Below are 27,632 nucleotides of genomic sequence, written 5' to 3' on the forward strand. Positions count from 1 at the left end.
TCCTTTTCTGAATATGAATCCAACCGTTGATTTAATAATCTAACGGTAAAGAAGCCCGCTTGAGCGGGATAGCTACCCGCAAAACGGTGCGGGGTAGCATTTGTCTTTCACTTTTCATTTCTAACCATTTCTTCGTAAAGATCGAGAGAGAATACGAAAGAAACCACTGAAGAATGAGAGATGGAGATCTACGATAATTAGATTAGGGTTTTAACTTCTTGTGTTGTATGTCTTTCTTCTTCTGTCTTTATGTAATTCCCTTTTCTTTTTCAACTACTCATTTAGTTAGGGTTTTGATTTCTTTTTATTTGGTTGCAGGAATTATTAATTAAAATACCAATTATCATCTCAATTGGATTTGCGGCTTTGCAATAATCAGTCATCAACTCAAGAACAATAATATCTTCCACAAGAACTCTAACTTTCATTTTTCAACAGTACTAATTTTTTCTTCTCCCGACTCAATCAACTACAGTATTATCAGCTTTTCCCTTTGATTCAACTAATAAAAACTTTCAAGGTATAATTCATTCACCAATTTCATATAAATTTAGTTTTTTAGTTTGGATTTGTGTTTTGGTTTTATGATAAAATTAGCTTATGCATGTGTATGTTGGGTTTATGAAATAATCAATGAAATCATCTTTTCACTATTTCTTGATTGTGTTGTGTTATGTTAGTAGTAGTACCCTGCATAAATTTGTAGTTGTTGTAATTGGGATTGTTCTATGTCTTCTCATATGAGTCAGGAAAATGATGTATAATAAAATTTGGTGCAATTTTGAGAAATTTGAGAACGAAAAGATACGAAGAAGACTAGTTTTGGTTTTTCATTCAAAATTAAATTTCTAAGTCAAATTCAACAGGAGTAGTGGATGTTGGTGGTCCCTTCTATTTACACAAAGGTAATTATGACCATCATCTACTCCAGTTTAACTTTTGAACATGAGCTTTTACTATGATATGGACCATTATGATATCATAAGCTTGTTCTACATGTAAAATGTATGGTCATGCTAATGAAATCTCTGTTTAATTAGAAACTTATGGGACTGGGTTCTGTTTTCCTATTGAATTCTGACTTTCTATCATTAGTTAATTTAATCCTACAGAGAAAATAGCGCAAGGAAGTACATATGCATGCTGTGTTGATGTTTGTATGTTTAAATTTTGGTAGGAAATTTCCATGCACAATCGTATATCAATTTAAAAACTCACTTTGATGTTTTCTGGATATCCGATTTCATTTTGTTCTCCAAATTGGTCAAATCTGAGTTCTTCTAACTGCAGCAAATGGGTGGTGATATGATGCCAGCTTGATTTTTTGTAAATACGTCATTGGTGTTTAGTATTTTGGTACATTATGAATATATTCATATATCTGGTCTTTAACTGATATTTTATTATTGGTGCTAATAAACTCATGGAAGAACCATGTAGTGCTGGTTAAGATTGATAAAGTTTTTATCCGCATCACTTTCTAACATTATTGATCTCAAATGTCTCTATTGCTTGATGAGAAGCGTCATGCCTTTGGTTCTGTTATATGTGACTTCTTGCGGGTTTAAGTTCCATCCCTGGGTGTCTTTAGTGTGTTTATGCCTTATCTTGGTTTTATGTTGTACTGCTTCTCATGGGTCCTTGAATCTGTTCCATTCTTCCTTTCTTTTTTACATTTGTGTTATCTATATGGGATAATGTAGCAGTGTCTCGTACCAGTAAAGAAAATTTTTGGCTTCCATGATCATCCATCTTAGTAGTAAAAAGTTATGTTTCTTCCTGAGCTGGTATGAAGTCCATAGATGAGGCGATCTATGCCAGTTGTGTCCTGCTAGTGATGTATTGAATTTCCCCAAGACTTAGCAGGATGATTTCAGGGCTAACATAAAATTAGGTTGATGTCTTAGAATTGTAGAAGAAAATAAACATAGAAGGTGTTATAGGAATGCGTGGAGCTTACACTTTTGTTTTTTTCGACTGAAATTTGTGAACTTCCAGTTCGTTGTTCTTGTTTTTTGGATTGAAATTTTGTTGTTTGTGGATTTTGCGGTCTCATCCAAGTATAAATGGAGTGTATGGGAAAGTTTTTCCTCATTTGGACGCAATTGGTTGAAATATTTGCTGAAGATAGAGCAAATGGTAAAGGAGCTGCGTCTTTAGCTGAAGAGTTAGAAGAGATAGATAAAGAAGATGAACAAGAAAGGGAGAACGAAACAGAAACAGAACATGAACAAAGTAACCAGTCTGCATCAGTGGACGAAGCCAATAATAGTAATGATAAAGGTAGGAGAAGGAAAAGGGTTAGATCATCTTCTTTGGATGTTGGATCCGGTGAATCAAGTGGTGATTCGAGTGGTCTTAATCTCATGGCTAATTCTTTCAACAAGTTTATATCAGGCACTCTTTCACATTTTGAAGCATTCGTAGTACATTGGCCCAAGACTCAGACACCAACAAGCAGTTATTTGAGGAGCTGCAGAAAATTGATGGTCTTACTGATGATGATGTGATAGATGTTGTTTCAATTATACTTGATTCAGCTACAAAGACCAAAATGTTTTCGGGGTGGAAGAAGGGAAGAGGGCTCACTTTGTGAAGAATAGAATACTCAAGTAGAGTAGTGGAAAAGGGCAGCTCTTGGTTTGTTTGTTGTGCTCTTGTTAGGGAGGTATTATACACAAGTTGGTTGCCAGTAACATTGTGGAGGAAGAATAGTTATCTTAAATCTGTTTTGAAATTTTGAATTCTTAAATTTTTGAATTCTTAAATTTTTGAATTTGAATTTGAATTTTTGAATTTTAGTTGTGTATTAGAATTTGGTTGCCAGTAAGATTGTGGAGGAGTAATAGTCCCATGGTTTAAATTTATTTTGAAATTTTGAAATTTTGAATTCTTAAATTTTTGAATTTTAGTTCTGTATTAAAATTTTCAAGGATATTTAAGTAATATGATAGATTTGGATTATAATGCAATCCAATAACCCCAACCGAACAGAATTCCTGAGATTTGAAAAAGTTGAAACGAACGAGCTGTAAAAGTAATCAATTAACATAAGTGCAATGCCATATTCCAAAATCGAGGAGCAGAGAAGTATCAATCACCTTAGTTAATCAAAAACCAACAAAAAACAGAAAAAATGATTAAGCCCGTGAAAATAAGTTGTTTTTCTTTTTACGCGTGAAAGAAAGATAAAAAAAATAAATTAGTATCGTTTTTCTACCCTTAAAAGAAAGACTTAGAAATTAATGTTTTAGGAAATTATCCAATTACATAGGTGAAAAAAATAGATTAATTCACTCGTAAAGGAAATAAAGATTAGTTATTTTTTACTCAACGTATATTCTTTTTACCCGTGAAGTATTTTTTTTTCTTTTTACTCAAGGTATTACTATTTTTTTGTTACTCAAAATAACATATTGCATGAAGTATTGTCCTCTTACCCATAAATTTAAGATATTGAATTACCCGTAAGATATTGGGAAAGAGAGGTATTTTCTAACTCGTAAAAGAAAATATTATTTTCTACTCTAGTTATTATTTTTTTACCGTGAAAGAAAGATATACTTATAGTTACGCAAAAGAAAGATATATTTATATGTGTTAATTGTGTATGAAGTTTTCTTTTACCCGTAAAAGAAACATATGTTTATAGTTATGCAAGTTATGTTTTTTTTTTTTATCTATGAAGTATATTTTTTAACGCGATAAGTTAACACATTAGATGGTGTTTTATCCATGAAGTATTAACTTTGTTAGAAACTCGTTCTCTTGTGCAGTACATCATAACGTTGTTGAATTGAAATATTTTTGCTATGTCCAAACCTTTGATTACTGCATCAATATTTAGCGATGACATGAGAAGTTATCATCATGAGAAACACTACTGTAGGCTAGAATAGGTATGACAGTGTACTCTCGCTACAAAATTCGGGGTACCATGATTTTTGGGAAACGGATGCTGATGGCAACTTTGATAAGCTGAAAAAACAGCGTCTCACAATGCTTAAATAAGTGGTTTTGATAGTTTTTACAGCTTAATCAAGTATTATTCATGATTTATCCCTGTTTCAAAATTGGTCTTATCATATTTTGCATGTTGACAGAATTCTAGTGGATGGAGTTGTTTATCTCATAAAACAAGATTTTAGTATTCATTCGTTGAGTACCGATATGATTGTTTTTCTTGAGGACGATCCAACATTTGAAATACCAAAAATTATTGAATGCTTGTTGAAGCCCCATGGTATGTTATAATGCTTTATCTCAAATTTGGCTTTTATTTGATTTTAGGGTTTCAATGTGATTTTTTTGCTTATAAAATTTTATCATATGTATATGATGTGTTCATCGGATCAAAATATTCAAGGTTTTAGTGGTTTTTGTTTGCTTGTTTCAAATTTAGGGTTTAATGTATGTATTATTCTTCTATCCAGTTAGTCTGCTAGCTAAAATATTAACACATGGTAAACAAAATATTAATCTCTTTGAATACATATTTTCTTCAAAAAGTAACATCAAATTAATATTTGGTAGATGCAAAACATTTGAAGTTAATTATTTAAGGATTTACCTTCAACTTCTTTTTCCTGTGCTTTGGTTTTTATAGCACTACTGTGTTCCATCGATACATATCACGATAGTATTATTTCAAAGTTGTGACGCAATTGGACTTTGATTCTATATAATAATACTATGACATTGTGTAACAATGTTTGAGAACTTTCGTTTTCATGTTGTTATGGCTATGGATCTTCAACAACGACAATGATGCTGAGTTGCACATACTCAGAATCGATGGAAAACTTGAAGTAACGAAGAATTCAAGGAATTGAAGAGCCAAGGAAATCAAACATGATGGATCGGAAGCTACAAAGTTTATTTATTTTATAATCCATATGTATTGATAGTTTTGTCACTAAAATTTACAAAGGGGGAGATTTTTAGAGCGGTGGTTGAACTCCCAAGCGGTCTCAAGCTTGTTTGTCAAGTTTAGTTGATCAAAACTATATACATTATTTCTACTCTACTTATAGCTATGTCTCGGATTAGGATAGAAGTGTGTAGATGATCTTTAGACTTCACGGCGTTCACCAATTTAAGAAGAAGATCTACTAAAGATATTGGAGGAACTTCATCAACAAAAGGTATATGGAGACTAAAACTTATCCATCACTCAGAAGTCTATTCTATTATATCTTCTAAAGAGACAAAGTCGTATAGCTATATAGACTTTTACATTATACACATTTGATATCTTGAGCCGAGTTTATCTCGCTTATTTATTTCTCGAAATATGTGTTGGAAGAATTTAGGTTTAGCTAAGTTCATTGTATACTTGACGAGTTTAGTTGGAAACTAAATATTAAGTCAAATATGATCATGTGAAAATTACCTTGAACATCTTACATGATTTATGTGAGACAGTCATTTGATGTTAACTTGGGAAGTTTTGTATTGATTAATTAATCGCTTGAAAATTTCTTGAAGCTAGTGGTATGTGTAAGATTACTATTTTTGTCTTCTAAGAATGTTTCAATGATTAAATGAGATTTTAGAACGACTAACAGTACTTGGATATATCACAGTATGTATACTTTGTATGTGCATTATAAAAGTCTAGTTCAGGTCCAAAACTATTGTTTGCGAACTGGTTTACCTGTGAAAAGGTTTGGAACTGTTATTCGCGTACCATGTTTGCGAACGGCTAGACAAAGTCCAAGTCCGGAACTGTTGATCACGTGCCCTATTTGTGAATGGTTTGATAAATCCAAATTCCGGAACTGTTACTCGGGTACTCAGTTCGCGAACACAGCGGTCAGGTTCTAAAATTTGTAAAGTGTGAGTTTCATACTCATGAACTCAGGTTCGTTTGCGAACTCTGTTTGCGAACTAAAGTCCAGAGAACTTTAATGATTAAGGTATATGAACTAGTTTTACAAGCCGTGGCATTATGTTCATGAATTGGTTCTTGTATAAGTACTTTATACAATTACAAACCAAACCATTTTTGTTTGAAATGTTTCATATACATATTTTATGAGATGATGAACATTTGAACAACTCTCCTGAAACACATTTAGATTGAATTGATTATCTATAATGATTGATTGATCATCATATCTGATCTAGAAGTGTTAGATGAATATGGCTAAGTTATCTTTATATATGATAAGAGACCCCAAACAAGCCACATGGCATCACTAAAATCATTCTGACTTGTGGTGAACCCGCGTCATATTTTCTTTACATGTCATTTCCATGTCATCAAAAGCCATTTTGCAATCCAATATCAAGCACAACTGTTTACCGAACTATGCGTCTGTAGTATGTTGATTTTTTTATGCATCTCCTCAAAGTTGACTTTTCTAAGAATTACAATCGCTTTATGAGGTGATGCATCTTTTCATACAAAAATGGTTTGAAGATATATGACTGAAGCATTATAATCCTTCGAAATAAGTTTGCATCTTTTCAACATGCCATTTTAAAAGGACTCAAGCTCCACAATCTTAAAAAAAAAGTTTCACACTTCTATAATCCATCTTATAATTATTGTAAATGTCATAGTGAAAATTGAACAAAAAGCGAGAAATTCCACGAGAAAAGAAAAACTTATCTACGTCATGAAGATTGCTAAAAACAATATTTGCACGCTGGAATAAAAACCATAATACTTCAAGAAGTACTAGATAGTTCTCAGAATCTACAACAAACATCGGCCAAATAAAAAATCTACATGGTACGTGCACATTTTCCTTCAATGGATTGTTCTATTGACATTGAAACCATATTGTCAGAAATATATTACGAGAGATAATAAGGTGATGGATATTCAGAATTACAGGATAAATAAGAGTCAAACTTTTGTGAAACTAAACACCCTCAAGATACGTAGGTTACGCTACATGCAAAACAAAATGACAGAAATATACCAAATAGTAAGAAAATAGTCCACCTATTATAATAGGTAGTAAGAAAATAGTCCACCTATTATAATAGGCCAATCCAATGCGCCAAAACAAAGTAATTTCCTTTAGGATCATAAGTTTCGAAGACACGAAAAATTACTATAGTGAAAGCCATTTCGAAAAGCCTGGTTTAAGTGGAATTACTCAACCATCCGATGTATAGGAGTTAATCATGCTACAAAATTGATTTCTTTTGTACATGCTAACATATATATAAGCTTGAAATAATACAAGAACAAGTTCTATTGGATAAAGATGCACTATCATTACTGCAGAATCTATCAGATCATGAAGGAGGATCAGGATCTGGAAACTTAGAGAAAACATTGGAGCATATGATTCTAGATTTTGTTTAATATGAAGCAAAATGTACAAGAAGAGTAATGATAGTCATGCTGCACTGGAGTTTCCATTTCTACAAGTCAACGGCCTAAAGGCACTAAACTACCATAAAAGTATAAGTTTTCTGCTTAAGTAGACAGCAAATTGGTCCAATATATTGCAGTTAAAATATTAAAAGCACTTACATTTGGTTGCAGAAAAAATGGTAGTTGTGAATAAACATTTCTCACACTTGGTTGTAAAAAATTGACCATTTCACTGTTATACATACATGGGATATATTAAATCATATTAATAGTTTCGATATATCTACTATATACATTGTAAAACCGTGTTTTCCAACGTTCCCATATGGGTTACTTCACATAAATAGCGTCGGTGCGCATGCACCGGGTTAGGGCTTGAAGTGTTAATATGGCTAAATTCGGTTACCTATTATTGAGCTAACAAGGTATACAGTTTGGGTACGGTTCATCCATATCTAAATATAGGTATATTTCATTTGTGTATATCAAGCTAATACCATATGTGGAGATTGATTGCTTAGTTTCTAAGAAAACTTAGCTTGAATCTGAAATCAGGAGTTCATCTAACGTGAATATCCATTGCTTTGTTACTAAGATTTCTTAGCTTTGATTGTAAGCAACCTTGATTTGAAAACTATATAAGGGAGAACTCTAGCAGCTGGGAAACCTAATCCCGACACGCTCGTGTGTCCTAGTTGTAAACTAGAGACGATTCTCCTTTAACCTAAGTTTTTCCAAAACCATTATTAGGTTAACGACTTGAAGACTTCGTTTGAAATTCGCGAAGCCAGATCCAACTATTTTCTCTGTAGTTGTGTATTCTGATTTTACTTGTTCTATCGTACTGAGTTTTATGTTCTCTAAGATTTAATCGAGAATTATTTCTGATAGGTAAGATATAAAAAGTAATCACAACAATTCTTCGTCTCAGACTCTTGTGATTCCACAATAACTTCTTATGTTAATCAGTTAGGTTATTGTGAGGTGATTAATATTTCCAGGATACTCTTCAAGAGTACAAGTCCAGATTATTAGTTGGTTTCTGTTCACCTTGATATTTGTATCAAAATACGGAACAAAAAGAATAAAGGATAGACATATCTGAGAGAGACAAATATGTTTATAAGTCTTCGACTTTGGGTCGTAGCAACTCTTAGTTGTGGGTGAGATCATTTAAGGGAATCAAGTGTGCAGATTCCTGCTGGGATTCAAGAGGCGCAAGGAACACGACTGTACCTTAATCGGTGTGAGACTTGGTTAGGGCTCAACTACATTCCATTCTGAAGTTAACTTGTAGTAGGCTAGTTGATGAGTGCCAAATATTGCACATTTATACACCTTTCTATTGGAAATTAACTCATCTTTTGCGCTTTAAAATCATATATTATCCCAAATTATGTGTATTCATTTTTTTTCAAGAGTAAATACTTGTACTAATTAATTTTGTGTTTTTAGGTACTAAATAAAGATTGGATGACTCGAGAGACCAAAAGAAGCAGAGAATTGAAGAGAGATAACAAAGCTCCTGTTAGAAGGCAATGAAGAATATCTTTTGCACCTCATCCGCGAGTGAAGAGTATTGTTTGCACGACTCAAAATTAGAAGTGGGCTTGAGATATTAGCTCTGAAGAAGACATGGGCCTAGAAGAAGACCTTCCAAGAGATAAAACCCAAGGTCCAAGACCCAAACCCTCTACCATATCTTGAACCGTTAGATTCGATACAGATGCTCATCATCCAAGGCATCTCCACAACTGTGCATCAACGTTTGATACTCCTGCCTCACACCTGAGCATGTCCTATCCTTCCCCTATTTGAGCAACAACCAAACACCTCCTTATCTTCGTACTCATTTTCTCCATTGTCTGCAAAAACCATCACCACTTTCACCTCCATTCCACCTCCATTAATCACTTCCATCCCCGATCACTTCTGAGCTCAGCCACCCTATGCAATTAGACTCTTAATCTCTATATGTCTCTATCTTATATTTTGTCAAGAACAGTAACCCTAGAAGATATGGTTGAGAGATATAAGATTAAGAGTATCTTCAACAGATGGAGAACATCAAATCAAAGACTTGCAGAGATGAATCATAGTAGGGGTCTATCGGGAAAACGCTTTTTGAGTGAGTGGCTGCTTTCTAATTATCAAATTCTAGTGTTTGAGAAGAAAATGGGTTATAAAAATGGTTCTATGTGAATTATGTAATCATCTGATTTTAGTTGGATCAATTGCTAGTTTAATATAACTTGTGTTTGAATCATCTTCATCATGTTCTAAATTCACCTGCTAGGGTTTAGATGAAGCCCTAATTTGCTACTTGTTATTCATGTTAATGGTAGTAACCTTGTTGTGCTTAAATGTTCATATTGAAATTCAGTCTTAGGGCTTCAACGCTTTACTTTCACACTGCATGTCAGGCATCCATTGTAGTTAGAATAATCCTGTGTTGTTGAACTGCAACTCATGCTTAATCTTATAGATTGATCTTTTGATTAGCTGTGACCTGAAAAGAAAGTTAATGCTTAGGAGAAATACCTTAGTTGTGATTGAATAATCCATATAATAGTCACCTTAGATATACAGAAGACTTGTATCTCCCCTGTTATCAGTATAAGGACAAGGTTAGTATCATTAGGAGAGTATCTAGTGTAAGTTATTGGTGGATTCAACTGCCCTAGTATCCTCATTATCATTTGTCTACTTACATCTTGTTTTGTATCTCGCTTTATTACTTCAATTACTATTAAACAACTTTGTCGTTTCGACACAACAAACCCCTTTTGGTTACTTCACATTTGAATCAGTTTAACAAGACTTTGGAATCAATTCTACGCTCACCTTGTCTCTGTTGGATCGACCTACATTTGCTCTATCTACAATAGACAATGTGCACTTGCAGTCATTGTAGGTATTGTTGAAGGACCTACCACTAGTGTCTGTAGCAGCTTAATACATCTGCATTTGCAGTTTCCTCGTTAACAAAATTTCTGGTGTATGTGTTATTTCTTTTCCCCATTATATTTGTTTATATAATTGAAATATCACAGGTTGTGCGTAGATCAATCAGTTGATAAATCTGACCTTGGTTGTTGGATAGAACTTGATTGACACTCGGCCATTGGTATTTGGTACTGTCCGAGTTATTCTCATATCAATCAGTCTCACGGATTTCTATCTAGTTGATTTACTGATTGTATTGTGAAATAGATATAGCTCTTTGATATCTTGCTTGAGTGAGTCTCACTTTTAAGTTGGTGCTCTCGGAATTATATTAGAGTTTAGTCCATACAGATTTCCAAACGAAATATTGGGTGTGGTTGTTATACCCTCGCGTTTTCAAACTCCCGTACACGAACTGTTTTTTTCAATTCATAAACTGGTTGATTTTGAGATGTTACTGGATACTTTTTATATCTCTAGTTCACAAGCTGATTTTTTCAGTTCATGAACTGGTTGATTTTGAAAGGTTTGTGGATACATTTTTTATTTGAGTGTACGAAATGATCTAGACAGTTCGGAAACTTAATAAAACAAAAGGTTCTTGAACTCCGAGACGGAAAAATATTACGAACTGTCTTGGTCTTGCGATTTATTATACTCTAACTATCCTTGTCGATTCCAAAACAACTTAACCATTTTTGTTGATTTTATCACTTGGTGCACAACGTCTATTTCGAATAATATACAGTTGCAAATTTTTTCTTTGTGATTTAAGGAAAACTTCTCACATGCTTACATTATCAACCTATATGGAGAAGTTAAGCTTGCTTAGTAACAAAGTAATTCGTAAACATGGAAATAAGTTCACGAAATCATCTTTGTTTGAAAGCTACCTATACATTAATAAAATAGAGGACTCCCTGCTTATAAGAAACTCTATCGTGGCACTTATGCGTCCTAATTACCGCTATAGTCATCCTATAAAAACCTAAGTTTGCTCTGTTGAAACAGAATTAGGTTACAACTTTTAAAGTCTTCATTAAGGGGTTCGTAAATCGCGATCAAACTATATTTTACCTGATAATTCTTTGTTATCCGGATCTTGTTCTTATTGATTGTTGTAGTTGTCAAACTATAAATCATGAACAAGATACATAGAAATCACAAAGTACTTTTCGCCCCATACTTTGTGATTCCATAAGATAGATATCTAAATCCTTCTATAATTTGTTTAAATTATTACTATTAGGTAGAATCGGTTAGGAATCTCTATAACCTTTTGAATAAAGTAAGCTATCCTAATTGTTGATTTTTGCTTGATTTTTTATTTTCCTTGAAGATTCTCATAAGCAAACAAATTTCAATTACCTTGATTAAATATATTTCTGGAGGAAATCTATAGGCTATCTGTTAGAGGCAGAATAGTTTAAAAGTATTCACTTAGGTTCAAGCACACTCTTAAGCCTGTCAAGAGCGTCAGTTGGGGGAATCAAGTACGTAAGGTCTTGCGAGATCCAAGATAGTAAGGAGCACGACCGAAGTTGAACTTCCCGTATTGTTGATTTGGTCTCAACTGCATTCTAGTATGAAGTTTAATAGTAGGAAAATGTTTGTATCGGTTTACAGTGTTCAAGTTCTGGACTGGGTCCCGGGATTTTTCTACACATTACAGTTTTCCTCGTTAATAAAATTTCTGGTGTCTTGTGTTATTTCTTTTTCGAAATATATTGTTTATCTTTATTTATAAATGTCACAAGTATTACGTTAACAACTTAGGAAGTTTTTCAAGCTTTAACTGTTCGTAACCTACAATATTTATTCTTGTGAATGCGTATCTTGAAATATAGATTACAAGATTTGTTCTTGTTGGGATTCAATCTGCATACAGTTCGGGTACATACTAGGTTAATTCTTGGATATTGATTTTTGAGATCGTCCAAGTAAACTTGTTTATATTCACGTACAAGATCTCATCTGTTGATCTATACTACTGATTCCGACAAGTTTGTCCATACAGGTTTTCGAACGAAAAAAATTGTGGTGTGCTAGGTACCCTCTTCTTTTCAGTATACATGACCCAACCACCAGGTTTTGTGGATTTTCAAAACCTAACCATGTTTTCTTATTTAACAAAGTTATTTATGTGTTCAAGCATGCCCTCAGGGCTTGGTATGAGAAGCTAAGTGCAGCTCTCCTCTCTCTTTAATTTGTAAGTTGTGCAGATTAACTATCTCTATTTGTTCATAAGAAACGCTCTCAAATAATAGTGGCACTACTATATGTTGATAACATCCTTTTTACTAGATCTTTTTCAGCATTTCTAACTGCTGGGAAAATTGATACCCCGAGCACAGCGGAAAACATGATCACAAAGGGAAATTGGTGATTTGAACCAAACATGGAAGAAATAATAAGAGAGACAGAAGATAAAGAAGCACACACAACCAAAACACTAGATATACATGGTTCACCTTTACAGGATACATCCACGACCAACACTACCAGAAAAACCTTCATTATAATCAATAACCATTACATGCGCTTTCGCAAACCAAGACAAAAACCAAAGAGTTAACAATACATACCCGAGAACACCATCGAAGAAACCATAGAAATCAACTCTCTAACCATTTCTCAAACCATCCTCATGACTACTCTTCTGCACCTTCTTCACAACTTCTACTAACAGAGGAGAAAAAATGGAAATACTAGAAACTTGGTTTAGGACAAATCTCTAAACCCTAAATACTAACACCAAAATCCTATCTCTACAAGTTTTTCTCTCACACATATATTCATCTCAGGGTAGCACTCGACCCTAGATCCCTAACAAATAGACCAAAATCCTAAGCACAAGGATTTACCAATTTTCTAGGTTGGATGTCTACAAACCTACAATTCTACTCATATATATAGAGAACACAAACTTGGCCACCAAGATTAGTCTCCTTTTAGGAAACTAAACTCTTTCCTAATATCTATCAAACCTAGATTAGTAAATCCACCTAAATTGGAAGCCAACCAAAAACGGGAATCCCATCTGAATATGGAAAAGGTCTAAAACAGGAAATCCACTTATTTCCTAACAATCTCCACCTCGGATCATGCTATCAATTTCCTATAAATCAGCTTCGTCTTCCACCAGAGTTGTTCACCATCTTTATATACCCGTAGAATTAATTTTTGAAGCTCAAACCCGAACTTCCATCTTCATCTCTTTGACTAAAACATCGTGATGTTGATAAAAGTCTTCATACCATCTTCTTTATGAAGAATACTTGTGAAACTGGCCACGTTTTACAAGCACCATGAAAATCTTCAATCACCATCAATGAATCCTTGCACAGACTCCACCATCGATCACCAAGAGAACCATCCAGAAGAATCACCGCTAGCTCCTTCTAACTAATAAGCTAACAACATGTTGAACTTTAACCCATAAAGAAAATTAGCTTCAATATCATACTCCATTATATGTCATGATTAAACATCTCCATTGTGATTAACAAACTTAATCTTTTAAATGATTCTCAAGCTATCACCAATCTGACACTCTTTACCACTATCACACTCGACATACTTGCTTAGAATATATACTGTGTAAATGCTCATATTATTGTGGTACATGCTTCCGATATCGGACACATTCCTGATATTACGTGCAAGCCATCAAGAATACTTCAACATATATTTAACAACATAAATATATAACATCTCGTGCATAACTTCGAAGCATTGTTGGTCTTTCTTCTACATGAGACCTCACATCCCCATATTTTCTTCAAATTTTATAACCCATTATTTATAGTGTATGGTTGTTAACACTCTTCAAGAAATATATATGTATTCCACCTCATTCAGACTAATTCTGCATCCCATACTACATCATAAAACAAAACGAAGAACATACACTTCTACCAAGTTGAACCACCACTTTGTAAATCACATCACAAATCCATCTTTCTGTAAATACCGGTTGAAACGTTATCTTCAAACATATTTCTCCAACAGAACAATAACCTATCATTCAATGCCAGGTTCAATCACACTCGCCCGTCCAAAGCTCTGATTCCAATAGTTGGGAAAATTGGCACCCCGAGTGCAGCGGAACACAGGATCACGAAGGGTAAGTGGTGATTTGAACCAAACATGGAAGAAATAATAAGAGAGACAGAAGATAAAGAAGCACACGCAACCACAACACAAGATATACATGGTTCACCTTTACAGGCTACATCCACGGCCACCACCACCAGGAAACCTTCCATTATAATCAATGACCATTAAATGCGCTTTCGCAATCCAAGATAAGAACCAAATAGCTAACAAGACATACCCGAGAACACCATAGAAATCAATTCTCTAACTATTCCTCAAACCAGCCTCATATCGTCTCTTCTACACCTTCTTCACGGCTGCTACTAACATAGGAGAAACATGGAAATACTAGAAACTTGGTTTCGGACAAATCCCTAAAGCCTAAACACTAGAAAACCAAAATCCTCTTTCTACAAGTTTTTCTCCCACACAGATATTGACCTCAAGGTAGCACTCGACCCTCCCTAACAAAGAGACCAAAATCCTAAGCACAAGGGTTTACCAATTTTCTAGGTTGGATGTCTACAAACCTACAATTCTAGTCATATATATATAGAGAACACAAACTTGGCCACCAAGATTAGTCTCCTTTTAGGAAACTAAACTCTTTCATAATCTTTATAAAACCTAGATTAGTAAATCCATCTAAATTGGAAGCCGACTAAAAACATGAAACCTATATCAATATGGAAAAGGTCTAAAATAGGAAATCCACTTATTTCCTAACACTAACATCAGTCATTTCTCAACTTCAGACTCATTTTTCTATTAAAGATTTAGGAGACTTACATTATTTCTTGAGGTCTTGAAGTTAAGAGGGATTCTAACTCATTGTTTTTATCTCAAACCAAATATACATTTGATCTCTTAAATAAACATCATATGAAAGGTGCTAAACCTTGCCAGACTTCTAGCGTTGCATCTGACAAATTCAATAAAGATGATGGTGATCTCTTAGAGAATCCTACAAAGTACAAATCTCTAGTAGGTGCTCTTTACTCTCTAACTTGGACAAGAAATCTTATGCAGTTAATCTGGTATGTCAACATATGCAGCATCTAAGAGTTCCACTTCTGATGGTTGCTAAAAGAATAGTTGAAGATATGTCAAGGGTACTCTAGGTTTTGGATTGCATTTCACAAAAAATATGTCATCTCTGTTAGGTTTCAGGCTCGTTATTTATGTTTTATCATATAAATCTCTTGTCTCCAGCTTAATAATCATATAAATACCCTTCACTTTATCATGTGATTAGTGATTAGTCCACTTCCACATCCTTTTCGATTAATCGTAGGATATTTAACATTAGTCCCCTCGTGGTTCTATAAAAAATTTTAGCCGTCTTATAGGATTAAGGTACCCTAGGTGAACTAAAAATATGAGGCCTTTTTTTATATAGGTCATCAATTTAAGGAGAAAGTTAGATATTTTTTTTACGGAGAAATAAATCAATATATTTAGGTGATAACTTGGAAATCGGCTATGCGGTCGAAGGCCGGCTAATTTTTTTCAGAATTTTGGTTAGATTTGGGGTTATAAGATTGTATTTTGTAAAAATATACCCCCAAAATTGTTTATTGAATTGGTAAATTTAAAAATTAGTAGCACCTATAGGTGTTACATGGTATTCACTAACAATTATACTGTTACAATTATTTGCAAAGTGGTTAACCGTGGCAAGATGCTTTACTAACACTTATAAGTGTTATAAGTTGACCAGAATAAGAAAAAAATAAAAAAAGTTTGGGCCCTCAATAATTTGGGGCTCTAGGCAGCCTATACTGCCCACATCACAAGCGGCCCTGCCGCGGCTAGCAGGTTGTGTTGATGACAAACTACAGTAGCCCGGTCAAGCACAGAAGCTGAATACATGCTATTGGCCAAGATCTTCATTTTCCAATTTCTGGGATTCCCAAACTTGGTCGTGATAATAACATGGCATAGACCTCAAATCCTGTTATGTATTCATGAATGAAGCACGTTCATTTGGATTATCATTTTATATGCATCTTATTCGTCTCATTATTGTTAGTTATGTTGGTTAATCACACTATAAATAGTGTGTTCATCTTCCCTTTATTGTAATGAAGTTGATCTTCTCTGTGAGAGAAATGTATTGAGTTTTTCATCATGAATATGGGCACCTCTAGAAGAGAAGAAAAGAGCTGCAAAATATAAGAAACCATAACATGAATTTGCAAAAGCTCAACTACAACGCAAGAGGGAGTTGTTCTGAAATCACTGTGATCTGTATTACATTCTAATATATTTTTGTGCAGATACCTCTCAGTTACAAGGCAAAAGGGTATGATCTACACTGTCAAGTTTATAACAAAAACCCTTCACAAACCTCTACAAGAGAAACTATACCGTGTTCTGCATTAAACCTACAGCTCCAGATACAAGAGAAACTATATCGGGGTCTGACTTAACATCAACCCACTGATTCCCTATCCAATCCCTAGAACTCCTCAGATCACTTCTTTGGAAAGTCGATAGCAGATTCTCACCTGAAAAAGTAAGTAGGTGGAATGTGGTTATCAAGAAATAGTTTACCAACAGATAAATTTCTGGGAGGCCAGTTGGATTCAATCATTGTACACAAAGAAGCAAGTAGAACATTATAAATGGCATAGAAACATACCTGGAAAGTAAACTTGCAGGGTATTGTGATCCCCACAGTACTTGGTATCAGTCACTACTCCTTCCCACCAGCCATCATTCCACCATGCATCCACTGGAGCTCCAATGCCATGACTGTCATCCATATCTATGTCAGAACGGCATGGCCGAATCATTGGACGGCTTGAACTCCTCAGACCTAGTTTATCTGGGGCTGCTAATCTGAAAGATGGGACCCACTCCTACATATTGCAAAGAAGAAAAATATGCAAGTGTTAATCTTCCCCATAAAGAACATTTATTGCCCAAGTCTGCATCAATCCATAAAAATGACGGCCGCTCAAATTGGTGAAACCATCTCTAACATCAAACCCATCAACCAATTTCCCTTGGTGGTTAGGCTGAACTTGGTTTATGGTGAAAAATTGCATAACCCAAATAAGATTCTAAAGTCTATTTCATGAAGGGATCAATGTTAGGTTTGATGGTAGATTGCCTTGAGCCTTTAAAAGTAGAGGCAGCACTTCAAGAACAGTTAAAAATTTGCGATTTTGATATTTTACTAAAAAAGCTCGGAATATCTCCTTTAAGATTAAGGCAATTTCCTCACTTGCATCAAGCTAGTTCTAACCTGGATACCAGCTGCAGAGTCTTTGAGACAACTGGTCCACTTAACTTTTAAAATGGAAAGTTACTTGTATCGATTAGGTATCATTTTCGAACTATGTTCTGAGCAAATAGTGCGTTACTAACAGTAGCAGATATATGTCATATTTGGAACTCAAGTTTTGGTTTACCTTTTACGATTGTATCCCTAAAGTAGCTATAAAGAAAAATAAGGGGCCGAATTAAATAAACATACCTCAAGCTTACTGGCATCATCATCATCTAACAAATCATCATACCGAACCTTAACTTGTTTTTGTGTTTTCTGCAAAATTGTACATCTGAACCAGCATCCTCGGATGCCACTATCTTGAGACAATAGCTCAATCTTCTCCTCAATCTTAAGAGGCTGCGAAAAAAAGGTGCTGGATCCCATGTGCTTGACAGTCATAGGCCTTGGTCCAGAGATCCTTAGACCAGAATGACTTGTCACAATTCCCTGACGCCCTCTGCAACTTCTGGACCTCTTAACTCCTTTATTTATGGTGCCTCCATGGCTAAAATCTTTCTCTTCTTCCAAACACAAAAGGATTGGTTGTTCAAAGTAGCCTCGCAATTTAGTCAGGTCAAAGGGTTTAACTGTATTGTTTCTGAACTGTCTGTAACATAGGTGGATTTTGGTTGAATACATTCGAGGAAGAACACTCAAACATTTCTCATGGTGCTCAGGAGTTAAAACTGTGGCAGGACCATCAACACATTCTGCACTTACGACCTGAACATAAGGTGTGATATAAACTTCTCTTGGGTGTGGATTTGGTTGGGCCCGCGAACCCTCAATCTCCTGATTGTCATGAAACCACCGCACTTTGACCTTTTTTAGTCCCTTCCTATCTTCATACATATCTTCCAAGTATGCAAGGTATGGTTTTTCCTCTTTAGCCATGACGAGAACAAAAGAATAAATCTGGATAAAAATAAATAAATTAACATTTGTATTTGAAGGTCTGACTGACATTTTAAATTTAAAATAGGCTTAAATGTCATAAGTGTATCGATGCTTACAGCTATTGTAATTTTATTCCTGCAAAATGATGGGTAATGTGTGAGCTGTTTAGCACAGGTCCAAGCATCACCTGACCATACGATATCCGAATTACGGCCTTTCAGCTTCCTTGAGAATCGACTCTGGAAAGGAAACACAGGATAAGTTCCAAAAAACACAGAAAAACACAGAAATTAAAGGTCACGAGATGAACAATTTCTTTAACAGCTACCATGGGATATCTTAGATGGATCCTTGGAGAAATGAGTCCGTTCATTGGGCCTTGCATTGAATCGGCTTTTCGTAATTCTGTCAATAAAATAATTAAACTGCTTAGTGATCCTCCACTTAGTAAAACATAATATGGAATAATTCGAAGCTTTATAAAGAAGCATGGCTACAGTTCATATATCTAGTAAAGATAGCAAAATTTAAAAGACCTATATTTATAGAGTAACAACTAGCAACATAACCAAATTTTATATACTGAACTGCTGTCATGTAAATTTCTCTTCCGAAAACAAACCTTTATAGGTTGGGAAATAATTTCACCAAACTTCTCTGCATTAGTATAATACAGATAGAGAATAGATTTTCCAAATTAATCAGAATTTCATAATCTATTAACTTGCTCAGCCGTTCACAAGTTTTTACGTTTTATCCCTAGTTCACTCATTCGATTTTGTTATATGGATGAAAAAACATACAGCCATCATACATATATGCATCATGGCAATCTTTTACTAGAAATGCATATTTTAGGTACAAATAAGTATGTTTAAGGTCTAGATTACTGGACTGCTAACTAATATGTATACTTAATACGTAGTAATTTGTACAATTAACTGTTATGTGTTAACAACAAGTCAAAAAACAGATTAACCGGCAACACTAGGATCTCCATAATCCAGTGCTCTACTCTACCAGTTTGGCTATCCCAGCACCCTCAAGGCACCGTCCTAATCCCCGCCCTACTGGAGCACTTGGATCTCCAATAATTCAATTAGAAATTCTGCATAAATGCAGCTGAATCCAATACTGAGATGACACAGTCACACTCATAAAAACATGGCCATGTGGGTTAAAGACCATCTCTTAAAACATAACGGTGGATGCAAGCTTCAAACTACTATTTTTCCCAATAATGTGTCAAATTTTTAACCATACAGAGCGTTCTTAGGATCAATACATAACTATACAGTACACATTCAGTACTCCACAAACACAAATAATAGCTCAGACATTGCAATTGAAAGAAATTCAACCCAAGAAATAAACAGCCAACACTAATAAGACACTGAAAACATAAAACTCAAATACGAAACACAGTAAGGCGAGTATGTACCAGAAAAATGATGTGGAAGAAGCTGCTTGGAAAGCAATGAGGTAAGCCAATCCACAACCTCACGTTTAGATCTCCATTTAAAGCAAGGAGTAATAGAAGTTTCAGATCCATAAGCATGTAGAAACTCCTCTGAAACAACATAAATCATATGCCTGACACTTCTTTCAGTGCCCACAACAGCAAGAATAGAATCACCATTTAAATCCTTCAAGTAATAATGAACCACTCTATTACCCTTTTCCTGTGAAACAAAGTGTTCATTCCATTCCAGGAATCCATGAAATTCTTCAGACATATCGACAGATAGAGATAAAACAGCAAAAGAGTATTAAATTATCAGAGTAATTGGAATTTGGAACCCTATACAGAAGGTATCACATGGTTCACTGCAGTCAACGAGTTGGGCAACCAAAATTAGCTGCAAAAAGCAGTGAATTTGATGAATTGAGCTTAATTTTTCAGCTTGAGAGTAATTTGATTACCGAATATGAGAAAAGGAAGAAGTGAGGGGGTAGATATTGAAGAAGAAAGGGGAAGAGTTGCAGAGCTTCGGTGCCGATTTCACATCTAATGTTTTTACATGGTCGCCGGTCTTCTTTTCAGCTCATTAAGGAAGAGAGAAAAATTAAATCCCGATTTTGCCCACCATCTTGTTAAATTTCAATTCTGCCACCCCGAATTAGGTTTTGGAGCAGGGACACACGGTCACGACTTCACCAGCCACGGCTCAATGTCTCCCGCCCGACCAAGAGCCATTTCTAGGTAAATTCATATTTCCAGCACTAATTTCTTTTGACTCAGCCCTTGACTCTCCGATCCTTACGAAGGATTCTTTTAGAGAAAGGGCTATGGAACGAGTGTTTTTAACACTCATTCACTGTCTAAACGAGTGAGAGACTGAGTAAAAAAGTGTGTTTCTAACCATAGGAGAGGCTAAAATACACATTAAGAGGCACATGATCAGTCTCTTGGAGGGAAAATTTCTTGAAGAGACTGATTATCAGCCGCTTGAGAGAGAAAAAATCACCCAAGAGGCAGAAGATCAGCCTCCCCAACATGATCTTAGATATTTTAATATATTTTTTTTTTGTTTTTTATCTCCATGCAGAAGATCAGCCTCTTAGGACAATTTTTTCTCCAGGAGGCAGAAGATTAGCCTCCTAACTCAAGTTTTTCTCAGGAGGCAGAAAATTAGCCTCCTAGTGAAGACTGTCGACCACTCATTCGCTTGAATGAGTATGTGAGTGATTTTTGATGAATGAGTGGTGTTCTCACTCCATAGCAGCACCTAATTTGATCAAATCTAGTGAAACTCGTTCATTTTGAATGAAAACCCTCACTCCATAGCCCTTGCTCTTAGGGATACCAGTTTACTGGGAAAGTATCAAAATCCATGTAAACAAAACACCAGCAGTGTTGATTTTTACAGCTTGTCTCAAAATTTATAAGTTAAAAATCTGACTCAAGGCTGACTCTAGCTCGTGGTATCGAAATCCATATAAATAAAACATTAGCAGTGTTGATTATTACCGCTTGTCTCAAAATTAAGAAGTTAGAAGTCTGACTCGAGGCTTACTCCTGGTGGGCCGAGCCGGATCCTTCCTTGGATTTGAATGAGACTTTGAGTTATGAACTTTTATGCTTTACCAGGGCGGGTATGTTTTGTATGTGTTTTGGGTGACTCAAAATGGCCAATGTAAATAGGATTTTCTTACACCATCTTATATTTTTGGCTTTAATGTCGCGACTCGTGAGAGGTTAGATTTCTGGATATATAGTCACTTCCAAAATTGGAAGTGTGGATAGTATAGAGATTACAAATATTCTAATAAAAAGAATTACAACAAAATTGATGATGTATTAAAACTGCTGCACAGTTAAATGAAGTCAAAAGCTAGTCAGTGAAGGGTGGCTTTGAAGAGAAGAAAAGAAAAACACACGTAGGAAATCATCTCTATTCTCAGCAAGCATGCAAAAATGAAAACAAATTATTCCTTGTCTTATACGAATAACCTTTCCCATGAATCATGTGATTTGCGATGAGCGCTGCAGAATCCACACATGCACCAGTCCCCTTTTAAGGCAGTGCAAGAATCATATCAAGGCAAACCCAAACTGCTGTAGGTCTCTAAAGTGCAAGATGTAGACCTTTAACTAATATTATTGTTATAATAAACGAACCTGCCGCATCCCCGGCAGCACATCCTGCAGTAGAAATAGAGCATGTTATTGTATTTTAAGACAATGTTATAATTCCATATAGAAAATGCATCTGTTCAGAATGTCCTAATAAAAGTTTCTTAGTTTTCAGTTGGCCAACACTTGGCCAACAAGATTTCAAAGTTTAGACCTCTAAACGATAATGAAGATCTCATCCTAAGAATGATTTGTCAGAACAAAACTAAGAGGGTTATTTAAGTAATTGTAAACAAAAAAAAAAGGTTAAAAGTTAGGATGCGTTTACCAATCCATTGCCCAATGGAAGGATGGAAGAAAGCGCCAACTCCTGCTCCAATGGAAGCAAATATCAAGGAACCGCCACATTTAACAGTTGTAATACAGATTTTGGTTCCAATAAGCTTCATAAGAGCTGCTCTATCAATCTTTTCAGCTTCCTCAGGTTTATCAGTAAACATAAACTTGCAGCTTCTGTAGATGTCAATTCCAACTTGGACAAGCCATGCTGCTGCAATCCCTAACAAATGTCCTGTAATTAAGAACGAAAACGAAAAACGGACAATACATCAATAATGTTAAAAACAGATGAAATTAAACTTAGCCAATCATGCCATACTAATCATGAATGAAAGGATCATAAAGTTCAACCTCTGAATGTTGTTCTACTAACACGGCAGAACAACTCTAGACCAGGCATCCCCCTGGCGGCCTTGCGTCTGGCTGATACCGGGATATCTGCACATAGAAAAAATCCATTAGTAGTTTGACAGAGTTTCCTTTCTCTTTTTTTGTTTTTGTTGACTTAAACTCAAAATTTCAGCTGAAAAGGTGAATGACATAAAGAGTGTGCCTTTAAGAAGTTTCCATGCCATCCTTCGTGAAACATAATGAACAGCAACTCTTTCAAGAACCCGTCTAGTCGTTGAAACAGTAATCTGAGACGAATACAAAAACACAATTGAGATTAACCAACACACAAGAGAGAAGCATAAAAGTATGAAATACACAATGGCCTAATTCAGATCGAACCTTAACTTATATTCGGAAGTCAAGAAAACAGTTCAAGTTCATGACAAATAATGCATATAAGTCCTCCTATATACAAGTTTTAAATCGACGAAAGTGAGGGGACGACATATACGCCATTATATCAAATACAGCTGCATGCCTATGACATGAGCAATGACAGGGTAAGGTTGGGTACTCGGACTTAAAGGTGTCCAACATTCAAGATACCATATATAATCCAACAGCTCCTACATAATATTTGATAGGCTAGGATTGATTAATAATTAGACATAAAGTATGTTGAAATAAGAATCCGTACTTCTTAAATTTGTTGATTTTCACTTGCCAAGTTTAGTTTTTGACTTTTTTCCTTTATGCAAACTAATAAGTGCTTAATTTTTTTTCTTATCATGATTCCATGCATTCTTAGTTAGTTTAGGTAAATCTTGTATTCTTAGCATATTTTTCCTATTTTCTAGGTGCCTTGAAGGAATGTAGTAAAGAGGAGAATAAATGATGCTAAATGGAGTGATAAAAGTCTTAGTTGTTGTTTGGAAGGTCAGGGACATGTTTCATTTATATGGAAAGGTGAAAGATTCTCAAACAATGAAAAATAAAGGGTGGAAGTTGTATCGATGCAACTAATTGTTGCATTGACACTACAAGGTTCGAACCCTAAATTTGGTTATACATACACTCTAGACAGAACATGTGCTACTTCTGGAATGGGTATGATGTTGAAAATTCAAGATTGATCCCAGTAGCATAGATGCTCAAATTCTAAGCAGACTCCTTTCCTTTTATTTTCTTATGTTTCTTCAGAATTGAAAATTCTATTTCTTAAGATCCTACCACAGAAGTTTCTTCATCTTGAAAGTATGTAACTCCTTTTATTTTCTTATGTTTCTTCAGAATTGAAAATTCTATTTCTTAAGATCCTACCACAGAAGTTTCTTCATCTTGAAAGTATGTAACAACGTATGCACAATGCTAGTATGCCCCTCCGATCTTCATAGAGTGCAAAAGGAAATCGACCCTAAGCAAATGATTTCTAATGCTTTCACAATCTAAGGGATCAGTATAAATTAAACTCTCTGTGCAGGGAGCTGGTAAATATATGTTTTTGCTTTTATGTTGTGAGATAAACCCAAATAATCAGGCGGAAACTTGCTCGAAACAGAAGGCTCGTGACTGAGAATAATATGAAAGAAACAGAAGGCGAAAGGACGTTATGCATGAGAATAGCAGGGAAATCTTCGGACTTCGATATAAGAGACGTTAAGCATGAGAACAGCAGAGAAATCTTTAGACTTAGAAGTAACCAATAATATATCAAGAGAGGGAGTTTAAATGAAGTCACCTCGCGAACGATCTGCTTCACGGATTTCTGAAAGGGCACAACCAAATCTGTGGGCTCCTCAGGAGGAGCATCTTGTAAAAAATCTTCATCTTCATCTTCATCTTCTTCCAGGTTGGTACGAGGCTCCAACAGAGGCAAGTAGAACATCAAAAATGATCGCAAGGTTGTCATACCAAAAGCCCTAAGTCCAAAAGCTGAGAACAGAGGTTTTAGCTCTATCGGATATTCCTTTATACTATATTTGATTGAATCATTCTGAAACATTTTCTTAGCAGCATTTTTAAAATTAGGAATGTAATCTTCCGGTGCCCATTCTGCACCGGCATCCGCAAAGGCAACTGATCCCACACCATCACTGAAAATGGAAAAGGTAGGAGTCAATCTACAAGGAGGTTCTATAGAGAGAAAGATTAAGTGAAAAAACAAAATCCAAAGAAGGATAAAGAGCATACTCCTCAACAAACACAAAAATGAACTGAAGATGCACAACTTACAAAACTTAAACATAGCATAGAGAAAGTGTATCGAGTATTTGTTATCCGTAAGAAGGTGAGTTGCCTACACATCACATCAATTTGATAGCTTCTAAGAGAATACTTACTAAAAATTTCACAGTTGGAGAGCAGGAATGATAGTATCAGATGTCTAACATCATAACTTTATTACTAGCTTTTGATTCTTGACTCATAAGATAGCCAATTTAACCCATGTCATAATATCACATTGTAAACAACTTATACACCATGTCACCCAATATTCCAAGCCATTGTACTAACAAATTAATCTTCAGATGTGAATATATTATACAACAACCAAACCGATAGTTCGTCCAACAAAAAATTCTGTCTTACCAGTAAGTCCCACAACAACCCATTCAAACAATTCCGATAACAAATCTATTATGCAGACTTGTGATTACCAATGGCGCGTTCAAAACTTGAACATAAATTGCTAATTGCCACAAATTTTGACATAAACTGAACGAATCAAAAACAAACAAAAAAAAAAACTTTTTTTTTTAATCTTTTTCTCTACTAAATCAAGCAAACATTGCAAGAATATGTTTTTACACAGAGAGGGAGAGTATAGAAGATTAATGGATTAATCAAACAAAGACAATAGTCAACCAACCCAATAAATAAAATCAATTGAATAAAATCCTCGCTTTCAGAGTACACCAACAATCAAAAGAAAATCCAAATTCACTAATGCCCTAATCAATCATATTCATCAAGCAGTATAAACGAACATACCCGAATAAAAACCTAGAAGCAAAAGGCCTTTCACCGAAAACAGAAGCAGCAGCAGCTGAAGCAGCAATTGATGCGGAAATTAATTTAGTAGAATGAATGGTTTGAGTAGTAATGCTTGGATTTTTCTTTAAAAGATCCACTAACAGAGCTATTCCCGCCATGGCAGAATAATCTCTTACTTATTATTACAATAAAATTTATAAGATAAAATCAAACTCTCATGTGCTTGGTTGATGATGAAACTCTGGCACAAAAGATAATTTAATCAGATTTACATGGAAGTTGCCGGGTTAGATTTGGAGAAGGAAATAAGAAGTGAAGAAGAAAAACTCTCCGATTTCAGTGAAGACTTGATTTAGAGACAAGATAGTGCACGTGCCGTGCTACTCGAGGTGCGGATCTTTTTAATGTTTTTCTTGCACAACCAAAGCCGGACCTGGGCACAGGACGGATCTAGCCAAACTGAGCGCCAATAGCCCGGTCCACTTCACATTCTTTTGCGCAAAAAGATACTTCTTCTTTTGCGTAAAAGGATACCTCACATTTTTTTATTCACACTGTATCTCATATGTCCCGCGTGATTTTTGTGAATAAAAACCAAATCATAACGGATTTAAATATGCTTTTTTACAAAGTTCTACGCTCCTATCGGAAATAAGTGTATTTGGAGACGAAAAACACCACCATATACTACTTTGAAAATAAGCTGTTGAAAATCAACGGATTTTTAGTCATTAAAATTAAGACCGGTAGATTGAGAGATTTTATATTTCGGAATGTTCTCATTTTTGGTAGGCATATAGAGCGTTGTAAGAGGAACATATCCCCAAAATATTAGCTTCAAGTCTGTTATGGTTTGGTTTTTATTCGTAAATATCATGTCCAACGTGTGAGATAGTGTGAGAATAAAAGTATGAAGGGATCCTTCCTCGTACTTAAATTGCAAAAAGATACTTACATTAAATTGACAAATGAACTACGAAAATACTATTTTAAGTCCTGAATAACGCCCCATTCTCCACCCAACCTGACGTCGTTAGCTTAGTTGTACTAGAATCATTCTCCACCCAACCTGACGTCGTTAGCTTAGTTGTACTAGAATCACGTGTTTCTCTTCTTCTTCTTTTTTCAACCTTTTGTATTCTTTTTTTCTATTACTTTTGTCGCTTTATTTTCTTGAAGGAAAGAGAGATGCAAATTGATCAACCGAAATTATCTTGTTCTGCAGTAACAACGCTGAAAATCATCTCATCCAAAATTCATCATTCTCAAAATCAAACAATAACAATCATTCAACATGACAATACATACAATTCTTTGTTAAATAATAAAATTGGAAAGATGCAATCCAATTTTAGGTCTTAGTTTCTTCGTATGTCTGTCATTTAACATCAGGATCGTGTAACAGAAGAGTTTGACAAACACCCATCTCTTCAAGGATTTGTAACAACTTTTTATAGTCAGAACTAGGTTTTTCTACCTCGCATTTTTAGGGGCCACCCGAAAGGATTTAGGGGCCATCAATTTATACCAAGCCAAAGACTCTAGTTAAGGGGTACCCTATATGATATTGAAGTTACATAAATGCCCTTCTGGTAAAACTGTATAAAAACCAAATCAAAAAAATTCTACTCATTTCAACTCTTCTTCTTCCGGTTTCATATTATCTTCCGATTGTGGAAGAAAAAAAACTTTCCCTCGTTCTTGTGTTCAACCGAAACATCGTCGCGAATCGTAAAATCAAAACATCGTCGATTTGTTTATAAAACAATGGATAAGGGAAATGAAACCCACAGACCTAGAACAAAAAACGTTGCTCGGGGTATCGATCCAAA

The 27,632-nt window shown here is 35.0% G+C and overlaps 2 protein-coding genes across 2 annotated transcripts; both read right to left on the reverse strand.

Annotated features, from left to right (window-relative positions):
* Positions 1-16,553: 16,553 nt before the first annotated feature.
* LOC113348474 lies at positions 16,554-20,582 on the reverse strand. Its single transcript, XM_026592256.1, has 6 exons — positions 19,999-20,582; positions 18,886-18,962; positions 18,674-18,796; positions 17,865-18,575; positions 17,025-17,244; positions 16,554-16,890 (listed from the first exon to the last, which is right to left on the reverse strand). The coding sequence occupies exons 1-6, from the start codon at positions 20,291-20,293 to the stop codon at positions 16,745-16,747; spliced, it is 1,572 nt and encodes a 523-aa protein (XP_026448041.1). The 5' UTR covers positions 20,294-20,582; the 3' UTR covers positions 16,554-16,744.
* Positions 20,583-21,761: 1,179 nt separating this feature from the next.
* On the reverse strand, positions 21,762-26,150 carry LOC113348475. Its single transcript, XM_026592257.1, has 6 exons — positions 25,798-26,150; positions 24,545-24,899; positions 23,027-23,111; positions 22,825-22,911; positions 22,463-22,705; positions 21,762-22,203 (listed from the first exon to the last, which is right to left on the reverse strand). The coding sequence occupies exons 1-6, from the start codon at positions 25,956-25,958 to the stop codon at positions 22,127-22,129; spliced, it is 1,008 nt and encodes a 335-aa protein (XP_026448042.1). The 5' UTR covers positions 25,959-26,150; the 3' UTR covers positions 21,762-22,126.
* Positions 26,151-27,632: the final 1,482 nt, after the last annotated feature.

The sequence above is a fragment of the Papaver somniferum genome, chromosome 2 (assembly GCF_003573695.1).
Source record: "Papaver somniferum cultivar HN1 chromosome 2, ASM357369v1, whole genome shotgun sequence".
NCBI lineage: Eukaryota > Viridiplantae > Streptophyta > Magnoliopsida > Ranunculales > Papaveraceae > Papaver > Papaver somniferum.

Bases quoted from the DNA above. Each gene is read 5' to 3' on its own strand.
- LOC113348474 (XM_026592256.1), bottom strand. From the start codon at position 20,293: ATGTCTGAAGAATTTCATGGATTCCTGGAATGGAATGAACACTTTGTT. The intron at 18,963-19,998 runs GTACATACTCGC...TTTTATTGACAG, and splicing joins TCTTCCACATCATTTTTCTG to AATTACGAAAAGCCGATTCA. The intron at 18,576-18,673 runs GTAAGCATCGAT...ATTTTTATCCAG, and splicing joins GGAATAAAATTACAATAGCT to ATTTATTCTTTTGTTCTCGT.
- LOC113348475 (XM_026592257.1), bottom strand. From the start codon at position 25,958: ATGGCGGGAATAGCTCTGTTAGTGGATCTTTTAAAGAAAAATCCAAGC. The intron at 24,900-25,797 runs GTATGTTCGTTT...TTCCATTTTCAG, and splicing joins GCTTCTAGGTTTTTATTCGG to TGATGGTGTGGGATCAGTTG. The intron at 23,112-24,544 runs GTGACTTCATTT...TATTCGTCTCAG, and splicing joins TGAAGCAGATCGTTCGCGAG to ATTACTGTTTCAACGACTAG.